Source organism: Diabrotica undecimpunctata, chromosome 9 (assembly GCF_040954645.1).
Source record: "Diabrotica undecimpunctata isolate CICGRU chromosome 9, icDiaUnde3, whole genome shotgun sequence".
Lineage (NCBI taxonomy): Eukaryota > Metazoa > Arthropoda > Insecta > Coleoptera > Chrysomelidae > Diabrotica > Diabrotica undecimpunctata.
The window spans coordinates 54491186-54503425 of NC_092811.1; the positions used below are offsets into that span (position 1 = coordinate 54491186).

The following is a 12240-nucleotide window of genomic DNA, read 5'->3' on the forward strand; positions in this document are numbered from 1 at the left end:
AATAATAGTTCGTCTCCAGGGATGCACTGTATATCATACTCTGTTTACACATGTTTTATTTTTTACCCACAGAATACAAATCATTATTATTACAAATTTTTAACAATATATGGCAAAATGAAAATTTAATTCCCAAAACATGGAAGGACTATATTGTATTGCCTATAAAGAAGCCAGGAAAGCCAGATAACAACGTTGAGTCTTACAGACCTATATCTTTAAGTTCTTTTATACTAAAAACTCTAGAGAGATTAATCAAAAATCGGCTTGAATACTGGCTTGAATCCGAAGATATCCTTCCCAAATCTCAATATGGCTTCCGGAAATCCAGGTCTACACAAGATGCTCTCACTTCACTAGTTTCCTTTGCTTAGGTCAATTTCACAAATCAAGAATCAACATTTGCAGCATTTATAGATGTAACCTCTGCATTTGATAACATAAATTTATATATTCTACATAAAAAATTGTTATATCTTGGAATGTCAGTTAAAATTTCAGATTTCATTATATCCTTGTACAAGAATAGATGGACTTACTAAAAATAAATGAGAAACTTTTAGCGCCAAGGCTAACGAATATAGGTATACCACAGGGTAGTATTTTAAGTCCACTTCTCTTTTCATTGTACAATATAGATCTAGAACAGATAGTGCCTCCACACTCTAATATATTACAGTTTGCAGATGATGTTGTGTTGTATACCTCCCATACTGCCCTAGACATTTGTAGGCGTCAACTCGAATCTACACTAGATTGTATAAAAAATTATTACCATTCTCTAGGCTTATCAATATCAACTACAAAGATTGAAATTTGTTTTTTTTTTCAAAAAAACGCCAAAATCCTCAAGGTAACTTCAAATTAGGAAAAATAGAATTTCCAATCAAAAATTGTATAAAGTATCTAGCCACATATTTGCATCGTAAACTTTTATGGAAGGATCAGATTCATTCTATTATAAAAAAATCGGAATTTCCGTCAAGTAACGGTCGAATCCATCACTGTCTCCTAGTTTATTTAGGGCACTTACACAATCCTATATTGGTTTAGAATTGACCTATACAAAACTGAGTGGCTTAAGTGCTGCCTCGCTATCTGTGAAAATGGCAATTGACGGTACATTCTTTTCTACTTTTCTATTTCTTCCACGATGGATTGCGTTATTTCCACCTGGAAAATTGTGACATTCTTAGATAGACTTACCAGAAAATGTATCCCTTACTTTGTCCCGGTTCCTACACCTTCTTCTTTACGTGCCATCTCCACGACGAAGGTTGGCAATCATCACAGCTATTCTAACTTTTGACACTACAGCCCGAAAGAGTTCAGCTGAGCTGCATCCAAACCATTCTCTGAGGTTTCTCGGCCAGGACATTCTTCTTCTACCTATGCTGCGCTTTCTTTGAATTTTTCCCTGCATTATTAGTTTGTTCAATTCATATCTGTCACCACGTGTTATATGACCCAGATATTGTAGTTTTCTTATTTTGATGGAATCCAGTATCTTCCTGCTGTTCTCTATTCCTCTTAGTACTTCTTCATTAGTTATTCTGTCTGTCCAGGAGATTCTCAGCATTCTTCGATATGTCCACATTTCAAATGCTTACAAATTGTTGAGACTTTGTTTATTTAAAGTCCATGTCTCCACACCATACAAAAGAACAGAAATACGTAACACTTTAGTATTCGTTTTCTAAAATTTAGGCTGAGATATCTACAACATAATATTTGTTTCATATTATTGAATGCACTTCTAGCCTTTTCTATTCTAACTCTAATTTCTTTGGTATAATCGTTTGTTTGATGTATCTAATATTTTTCTTTGATATAACCATGAATTTTGTTTTCTTTATGTTTAGTGACAGACCAAATTCTTCACTCGCTGCAACAACCTTATCTAAAATTCTTTGTAGATCTGTAATATTATCTGCTATTAGTATTGTATCATCTGCATATCTAATTTCACGTATGGGTTAGGCCATTTATTACACCCTCCGATGTTTTTGACCCATTATTGTACCAGGTAGCTTCCGTTTGTCTGGGTACACCTTCCTTCCAGTCTTCCTTTGACTTTTAAGTTTGTTAAAGTATGAAGTATTCATAAATTATTATTAATTCAGAATGCACCCCTGTGAGATGTAATCCGTAATCTGTAAACTGTCATCTCAAACTTTCTGCACAAAAGTGCGTGTATATTTCCTCAAAGAATTTGACATTTTAAAAGCTTTTATTTTAAGTGGTTAAAGGTAAAAGTAAACTAAATAAGTAATTAAAAGATATATAACTAAATAAGGTCACATTAATGAAATAATAAAAATAAGGTATTTAAGTAAGCCCTGAATACTTTCCCAAATAGTGTTAGTTTTATTCTTAATACTGCCTTCAAAACGTTATTTTTCAATTATTTGTGTACGTTGGCGCAGTAATTGTACTAATTAAGTGATGTTAAAGGGTAACGAATAATAGGGATATCAGAGGCTGCAAATAATAAGGTTTTTTTGTCTTTGATCATACCGATGAGAAATCAAGGCAGATATGTGCTACTCCAGTGCATTTTGCAAGGTAAAATTGAAGGAAAAAGGGCCCCAGGACGAAGAAGAATATCCTGGCTTGCTAATCTGAGAGCATGGTTTAGAAATACCTCAACACAGCTATTCCGTATAGCAACGGAATTTTCTCCATCTATTCGGAGCACCGCTGATTGATTCCAATACAGGTTAGTTATTATTTTTAGGTCTCTTCCGTCAATCCCTGTCCTCTTCAGCACTTCCATAATTTGTTCATGCCTGACTATCGAAAGCCTTCTTGTAGTCAATCAGGCATGCAAAAACATCACAGCTGACATCTCTACATTTCTGAAACAATACCCGCACGCTAAATAAAGCTTCCTTCGTACAAACGGCGTTCACAAATCCAAACTGATTGTGCGCAATTTGTTCCTTGCATTTCCGGTAAATTCTTTTAGGGATGACTTTTAAAAACAGCACCAGCAGATGGCTCATTAGGCTTATGGTCCTATAGTCTTCACAAACTTTTGCTCCTGGTTTTTTGGGCAATGGTACGAACTCCGATTTGAGTCACTCGACTTCTGCAGGAATTTCATCAAGTCCCGGTGCCTTTCCATCCTTCATTTGTCTTACGGCTGCCGTTATTTCTTCTGGTAGGATTTCGGAACCTGAATTTTCTTCAATGGTGGGTTCTTGTATTGTTCTAAGGTCGTGGAAAAGTTTCTCCAAGTATTATATAGTTACTCCATGTTTCAAATATTTTTCTTTCATCAATGATAACTTTTCCTGCCTAGTATTTCTTCCTTCATCTATTAAATCTATTAGTTACAATAGGTTCTGATATTATCGTAATCATTGTTAACGAAATAATTGCGATGTTTTCTCAACATTTTTGGTTGTTCTCATTTTTTTCATGTAATTGTTTACATCTTTTTCTATTTTATTTTTGTGACATCTGAAATAGTAAATTTTTTGCCGTTGTTTTTTTCTCTATTTCTTTTAGCGTGACTTTTGCAATGGCGACTAAGTAATTGTGATCAGATCCAATATCTGCTCCTAGGGTATGTCGAAGCTCGACTTATGGTATTCCTAATTTTTTTGTTGATAACTATGGAAGAAGGAGTAAGTAAAAAGCAATTCAATTGGAGTTACTATTCCTCTCTCCATAGATTTTTTAGCTACTTAGATTCTTTCAATACTGAAAGAGGTTTCCGGAATTATTAAATCACTTACATCAACTTTGTCTTCGTCGGTCCAATCAGCATTCTCAGACGATGTTTCATTGTAGCGCACAATGCTCTTCTTCTTCTTTTTATATAAACGCGTCTGTCTGGTTTTTAATGTGCCTCCAGTAAGTTGTCGTTCCATCGTCTTCGTGGTCTTCCTACTGATCGTTTTCCTATTGGGGAACCGTCTACGTCTCTTACCGTCTTTACTACTATATTTGTTGTCATTTGGCTTATATGATCGTTCAATTCTACCCTTCTATGTCACCCAGCTCTTGCTGTTCTCCACCTTGCATCTACGTCGTATATCTGTACTTCTAGCTCTGCCCCATAGTCTCGTACCATCAATTTTTTAAGTGTTTTCATCTCTGCTGTTTCTAACATCCTTTTTGTCTCTGTGTCAGGTCTTGTTTTTGCCGCCTATGTCATTATTGGTCTGATGACTGTTTTGTAAATTCTGCCTTTCGTTTCTTTCTCGATATTTTTATTTCTCCATATTGTTTCGTTTAGGCAGTCTGCGGTTCTGTTTGCTCTATTCATTTGATCCTTCACTTCAGTTTCGAGCTTTTCGTAACTAGATAATGTGATAGGCATCACATTATTTAGCGCACAATACAAAGAAGCTAATTTGAGCTTTTGACAGCAAGTCGCTATAGGGTGCACTATAGTGGGATGTGAATTAGATCCTACTGGTTGCACATATTCTGTTCTCGAGGTCGCATTGTATTGATCAACACAAGAAATCATAAGGCATCTGCTTAAATTCCTTCAGTGGAGACGAGTGATCAACCGACAACCTCATAAGAAGTGGTGAAAGCTTGCATAATCCTTTATCTAACTGATTAGGTACTACGAGCTTGCTTGTAATTTGAAGGATTTAATCACTTGAAAGAAATATTGCGATTCACGAACGTGGGTGTTATACCATGCCAGATTGGGTTCTGCTGGATCCTGCAATCCATCTTTAGGCTTTCTATATTCCTCCGAAACACAGTAGTTGACAATTTTCAGGTTTTTCTTTTCAACTTTTGATGACATTATAGTATGAATTCAATTTAACCATACTGACTACAGCAACGTGTTGTATTACTAACAACGAAATAAAAATAAAAAAACGTACAAATACAGTTGAAGGATTCCGCGTAAAACAAACAAAAGGAACAATTTTACGTAACACATTGTTTAAACCACCACCCTCCCAACCCTGTAACTCACCGGAACGTTTTACAAGACCCCCTCCCCCCACCCCCCAATTGCGATACGTAATACTTGAACGACCCCTTGACTGCTTCGCCTATTGATTTGCAGACCTTCGGAATTCTTGCCTCTATAGCAAATTAAGATATCGATCACTCCATTCGAAGCATGCATCACAGAGCAGATGATGTCTATGTTTACTGAGTGTTGCATTTTCAATTTTTGGGGAGTCATATTTTTCAATTTGGAATTTTACTAACATAAATGCTTATAGTGTTTAATTTTCTTCCGTTATATAACTTTTAAAATATTAATGCATCGCTTGCATTCAAAAACACACGAACTTATTAACTTCTTAACTGAAACCATTATATCAACTACTAAATATTGAAATTGTCTTAGGTCTGGAAGGTAGTAAATGCAGTGTTAAAATTGGCTTCATACACTAGTTTAGCTAGATCGTTTTTCTGCTCGAAAAATTGTAGTTCACCTGTACATTTTTGTATGAGATACTGTGATGTTATTGTTAGGAATACATTTTTATTTTAAACGTGTCATCATCAGCATTTTGGCTTTACAACCCTGTGTAGGTCCTAGCCTCCCCAAGAATTTTTTTCCAGTCGTCCCTATCCATCGTCTTTCTCCGCCAAGCACGTATTTCCATATTTCTCATATCTTGATCTATGTTATCTAGGAATCTTGTTCTGGGTCTTCCTCTTCTTCTTTGACCAATAGGTCTATCAAGGAGCGTTTTTCTAGCTGGTTCGGTTTGCTCCATCCGTATTACATGACCTACCCACCTCACACGTCCTATCTTAATGTGTTTACGATATTTGGTTCCTGGTATATTCTATAGAGTTCGAAGTTGTATCGTTTTCTCCAGACAACATTTTCATTTACCGCTCCATAGATTCGCTTTAGTATTTTTCTTTCGAAACATCCTAACATGTTTTCATTGCTTTTTGTTAAAGTCCAGGTTTCTGAACCATATGTTAGGACTGGGCGTATTATTGTTTTGTAGAGTTTTACTTTTGTATTTCTTGATATAACTGTAGATTTAAAAAGGAGATTAAGCCCAAAATAGCATCTGTTAGCCGTGCAAATTCTGCGGTTTATCTCTGCGGTAGTGTCATTTTCAGTATTGACGAGCGTTTCCAGGTATACAAATTCGTTAACTGCTTCGATGACGTCGTTTTCTATAACAAGTGGCCGTAGTATTTGTGGTTGCGTACCTATTTTCATGTATTTCGTTTTATTGGTGTTTATTATTAAACCCATTTTTGTAGCCGCTTTCTTTAGTGCTACGTACGCCTCTCGTGCTGCGTTTTCCGTTCTCCCAACAATATTGATATCATCAGCATATGCTAGGATTTGCACAGATTTGTTATATATTTTTTAAACGTGTATTAAATAATATTGATAGATTATGGACGCATCCTGATATTTTTCGAAACAATATGGGAACTGTACCCGTATACCACAACCAGAATAAAGGAAGACATTGAAGCAGCAGCGAAAGAGGAAATAGGAACAGAAATATGTGCCCGTATTTGAAAAAATCATTGGTTTGACGATGAATGCAAGAATGCAGCGAAACAAATAATTAAGCCTACAGAAAGATGTTTACGCGATGAACTAGAACAACTGTAGAGAATTACCAAACAAAGAGAAGAGAAGAAAAGAGGATACACAAAGGAAAAAAACGAAACCACCTAAATGAGGAACTTAAATATATAGAAAACCTCAACAGAGAGAAGGAATTCAGAGCATTCTATCAGAAAGTTAACATCAACAGAAAATAATTACTATTTAACTGGGAATAAGCCACACTTAAAGGTTAAATTACGTTTATTAAAAGAATTCAAGGCAACCACAAGACAATGCAGAAGCCAGAATGGCGACCTATTAACAACAAGGAAAAATGTATTGAATAGATGGGTGGAATACTTTAACCAGGCACTTAATATAGAGGAAGAAGAAAACCTGGAAGACGAAAGGTATGAGGTAAGGGGAACAGATGAGAGGGAAGAGGAACCACCAAACATTCTTGAATTTAAAGATGCAGTTAAAAAACTAGCCAGAAACAAATCACCCGGAATAGATAATCTCCCAGCTGAACTATATAAAGAAGGTGGATATGATAGCATAATGACATTACAGAAGCTTATAAAAGAAATATGGACACAGAAATCCCTCCCCAATGATTGAAATATTGGAATACTTTGCACCATACACAAAAAAGAAGATATCTTTTAATGCTCTAACCACCGAGGAATTACGCTTCTAAATGAAGCGTATAAAATATTTTCCACAGAAATATGTCACCGTATGGCACAATATGCAGAACGGGTAGTAGGAAAATATCAGCCTGGTTTCAGATGTGTTAAATCGACAATTCATCAGATTTCAACTCTGAAACAAATTTTGGAACAAACACTGGAATATGCCATTGATATTCATCAAATATTTATAGACTAAAAAGCAGCCAGAAATTTTAAAGCAATGAAAGAGCTAGAAATACCAAATCAGTTGGTAAATTTAACATAAACTATTGAAAAAATTAAATGTAGAGTACGAATTCAAGGGGAACTGTCTGAACCTTTTAAAACAAATAATGGGCTGCGCCAGGGAGACCCTCTCTCCTGTATACTGTTCAATCTGGCTCTGGAAAAAGTAATACGTTAGTCACAAATCACAACCACTGGTTCAATATATAATAATCAATGCAAATTCTGGCCTATGCTGATGATATCAATATTGTTGAGAGAACGGAAAAAGCTGTACGAGAGGCGCATGTAGCCTTAAAAGAATCAGCTACAAAAATGGGTTTAATAATAAACACCAACAAAATGAAGTATATGAAAATAAGCACGCAACCACAAATCCTACGACCAGTTGTTATATAAAACGACGTCATCGAAGCAGTGAACGAATGTGTATACCTGGGAGCGCTCCTTAACACTGAAAATAATACTACCGCAGAGTTAAAATGCTTTAAGAACTTGACTTTGTGACTTGACTTGAACCTGAAATGTGCTTTAAGTCTGTATTATTCGCGACTCTTGACTTTAGGCTTCTTAGGAGTAGCATCATGTTTCCTAGGATTTAATCGACTTTTTGAAACTCGTTGATCGTTATGATGACATAAAATTATATTTATTTACAAAATTAGACGGTTTTATAAAGGTAGATGTAATTGAATCGTTTATATTGTTCTGAAGCTATTTTCTTGTGGCATTTTAAATTAATTACTATTTAACTGGGAATAAGCCACAATTAAAGGTTAAAATACGTTTATTGACGTTTCAATTTCCACTTCGGAAATCGTTCTCAAAATACAAACATTAGTAAATTAAACAAATTTTGTTTTTGTTACTTAGTGAAAAATTCTTCTAATAATTTAATTTTATCTGACTCATCTATATTGACAATTCAGACATACAGTATACATTTTAAAGTAGACGACTTTAAAATGATATTGCCAATATTGTTGAGTTGCGTTCCTGGGACGACTTTACTTATAAGATAGTTCATTCGATTACATGAAATCAACTTTAACTTGAGAATATCCGTCAGAAAAGATCATAACATGTAATTCGTCTTTAAAAAGACAAATACATGCCATGATGACAGTAAAATTCTCCTGTTAGTGATTCCATAGTAAATTATGAGGGAAAAACCAGGAAAAAAACCTCATAATACTATCCCGACATGGTAAGTATCTGATCTTGCATTTAGTTTACCTTCAATAAATACCAAATTCCGATTTTATATGTTTGTTATTTAAAAAACATATAAATGATGTATTCTCTATATGTTATTGACTTACCAATACTGGTATTTTCTTTTTAATAACTTCCTCTTTCTACAAACAAAGTTTTGGACTAGCAATGGGCTCTAGTTTATCTCCATTATTAGCCGATATATTTATGGAAGATTTTGAAACAAATATTATTTCTAAACAAAATTTAAAACCCTCAGTATGGTGGAGATATGTAGATGATGTGTTCTCAATATGGCCTCATGGATCAGAGTTGTTGGACACATTCCTAAATGATATAAACGATAAAGAAGAGACAATAACATTTACCATGGAAAAGGAATATAATAACACATTACCTTTTCTGGATGTTTTAATCTCTAAGAACGATACTGGATACGAAACTCAGGTGTATAGAAAACCAACACACAACAACAGATATTTAAATTTCAAATCAAATCACAATATTAATATTAAAAAAGGGAATCATTAAATCCTTATACGATAGAGCCAAAATTACTTGTTCTAACGAAAATTCGTTCTTGAAGGAGAAACATTTGTTAACATCTGTTTTATTAAAAAATGATTATCCTTTATCGTTTATAAATAAGGAATTTTCAACAATCGATCGAATAGAACAAAACAACTTAGAACGAGATCCTACAGCATATACAAGGGATAATACGAGGAAAATAACAATACCATATATAAAAGGATTATCGGAAAAGCTTAAAAGGATAGGAAATAAATTCAACATTTCAACAACATTCAAAACAACAAACACGTTGAGATCTATTTTGTCCAAAACCAAACCTAACAATGAACAAGAAAGGACAAAGAATTGCATTTATAAAATACCTTGTGAATGCGATCAGTTTTATTTAGGTGAAACATCAAGGCCATTAAATGTTAGAATAAGTGAACATCAATCCTATATTAAAAATAGAGAATTTGATAGATCTCAAATATGTAAACATGCATGGGATAATGAACATAGGGTTCAATGGAATGATTCAAATATAGTCCTAAAAGAAACGGATGGTAAAAAGAGAAAAATCAAAGAAGCGGCTCTAATTATGCTAAATGAGACCAATTGTGTCGCGAATTCCTCGGCAGAATGTAGTAGGATCTGGTTACCCATATTGAAAGAGGAAGTTATTAAAAAGAAAATACCAGTATTGGTAAGTCAATAACATATAGAGAATACATCATTTATATGTTTTTTAAATAACAAACATATAAAATCGGAATTTGGTATTTATTGAAGGTAAACTAAATGCAAGATCAGATACTTACCATGTCGGGATAGTATTATGAGGTTTTTTTTCCTGGTTTTTCCCTCATAATTTACTATGGAATCACTAACAGGAGAATTTTACTGTCATCATGGCATGTATTTGTCTTTTTAAAGACGAATTACATGTTATGATCTTTTCTGACGGATATTCTCAAGTTAAAGTTGATTTCATGTAATCGAATGAACTATCTTATAAGTAAAGTCGTCCCAGGAACGCAACTCAACAATATTGGCAATATCATTTTAAAGTCGTCTACTTTAAAATGTATACTGTATGTCTGAATTGTCAATATAGATGAGTCAGATAAAATTAAATTATTAGAAGAATTTTTCACTAAGTAACAAAAACAAAATTTGTTTAATTTACTAATGTTTGTATTTTGAGAACGATTTCCGAAGTGGAAATTGAAACGTCAATAAACGTATTTTAACCTTTAATTGTGGCTTATTCCCAGTTAAATAGTAATGAATCGTTTACGTGAACAAATACGTATTTTAACGGATTGATCGTAATATACCCTTAAAATACCCTTACATTCTTGTATATATTATAAATATAACTTGCAAGCTTTAATATCATACTTTTTTTCTTTATTTTTATTACTTTTTTTTTGCACTATTAGTAGTAAGTAGTAAGTATAACTAAACTTGTCGAGTATTGCTAGATCTTCTAGTTAGTAGCCTTGTTCCAGCTTAGCTATTTTCAATTTTCAGCATCTGAAACTAACGAAAACCCATACAGCATGCTTAGCTAATTATTTCGGGACGGTAAGAAAAATTTTGATTAGAATCATCTCAGATTTTTCGTAGTGTGGAATGCATATTTCGAAGTGATTATACAAGGTTCTTAGTGTTGAGAAACTTTATCCATACCATGACCTAGCAAAAGGCTTAGGTTTTTTATTTTGGTATAAAACTATAATGCAAGCAATATGTAATTAATATTATACAATTAACTAATAGTACAATTTGATAGTGAAATGAATAAACCTTGTTAATAAAGGTACACAAAATGCAATTAGCTATAAATATACGAATAATAATCAAATCAATACAATTATTAAAAGATCCACCGGTGATCAGCACCTTCAAAATATACGCACCTATAAAAAGTGATACAGATACGAATAATATTGAACTTAATAAAATTATTAATATGAGCAAATCAAATAGAATCAGTAAAATTTCCTAAAAGTAAACCTATCGTGTATCATCCAAATTATAATGTACCGGGTGGTCCAATAAGTCGATCTCTCGGCTATATATCAGAAACTATTCATGTTATAACTTTAGGAGAAAAAATTCCTTAGTAAAAGTGGCCAAGAGAAATCGCTGGAAATAACTTTCAAGTTTCTGATGTTATTTGATGCTATAATTTGATGCACACTTTGATGTAGCTGATAGAGGGCGCTACATATGAAACATATGTGGCATAAATTTGCACCTACCTTTTGCTCTTGAAGTTATCGGTATTTGTGACAAAAAATATTAAAGATACATTATTTTAACAAAAAAAGGCATACCTGTTAATAACTGCAAAACTCAACAGTTTTCGAGATAATCGCATTTTACAAATCAACTGCATAATTCTGATGTAAGGCAATTACTCCAGGCAATGAAAGAAAAATGGACAAAAACATTAATACTTCTGAATTTTAATATGAAATACCTTGAATAAAGTTAATAGTTAACGAAATATTAAATAAAATAAATATATCAGCAGGATAATTAATATTAGGATTTGACAAAATGACAGAATAATAGGAGTTTACATAAAACATTTTACGTTTTATGTTAAATTAAAGTCATATTCAAAACATTTTGTTTACAAACCAAATTAGGAAATAGTTAAACTAAATAACATAACTTTTTGTCAAAGTAGGTGTTCGATATGTCCCCCATTTTCTTTAATCCATTTGTAAATATAGTCCATAAAAGATCGTCTCATATTAAATAGCATTATTGATTCTAAAGAAACTGCTGCAGTATTTATTTCTTCCCACATTTGGTTGCGAATGTTTATGGGATTCTTATAGACACGTTTTTTTAATTCGCCCCATACACCAAAATCAAGCGGATTGAATTCTGGGCTACGTGGTGGCTATAATGTATAATGGATGAATATATTCTTTTGGATACATATCCAAATCTTATGGTATATTATGGAACTACATCTTATTTGTCGCAGAGGTTAAATAATGTATTAAACTGTGATGTATCACGTTCATTGGTTACTTATTTACACACGGA

At 33.3% G+C, this 12240-nt stretch overlaps 1 protein-coding gene across 3 annotated transcripts in view; it reads left to right on the forward strand.

Moving 5' to 3' along the window:
- Sec71 (ADP ribosylation factor guanine nucleotide exchange factor Sec71) overlaps window positions 1-12240 on the forward strand; it is a 174557-nt gene that overhangs the window by 57223 nt on the left and 105094 nt on the right. For 2 of the 3 annotated variants that reach the window (XM_072543518.1, XM_072543516.1), the window contains exon 7: window positions 10705-10758. The exons of the other annotated variant lie outside the window; for it this stretch is intronic. In XM_072543518.1, the coding sequence (XP_072399619.1) occupies window positions 10705-10758 (54 nt within the window). The remainder of the gene's footprint in view (window positions 1-10704; window positions 10759-12240) is intronic. 3 annotated transcript variants of the gene reach the window in all.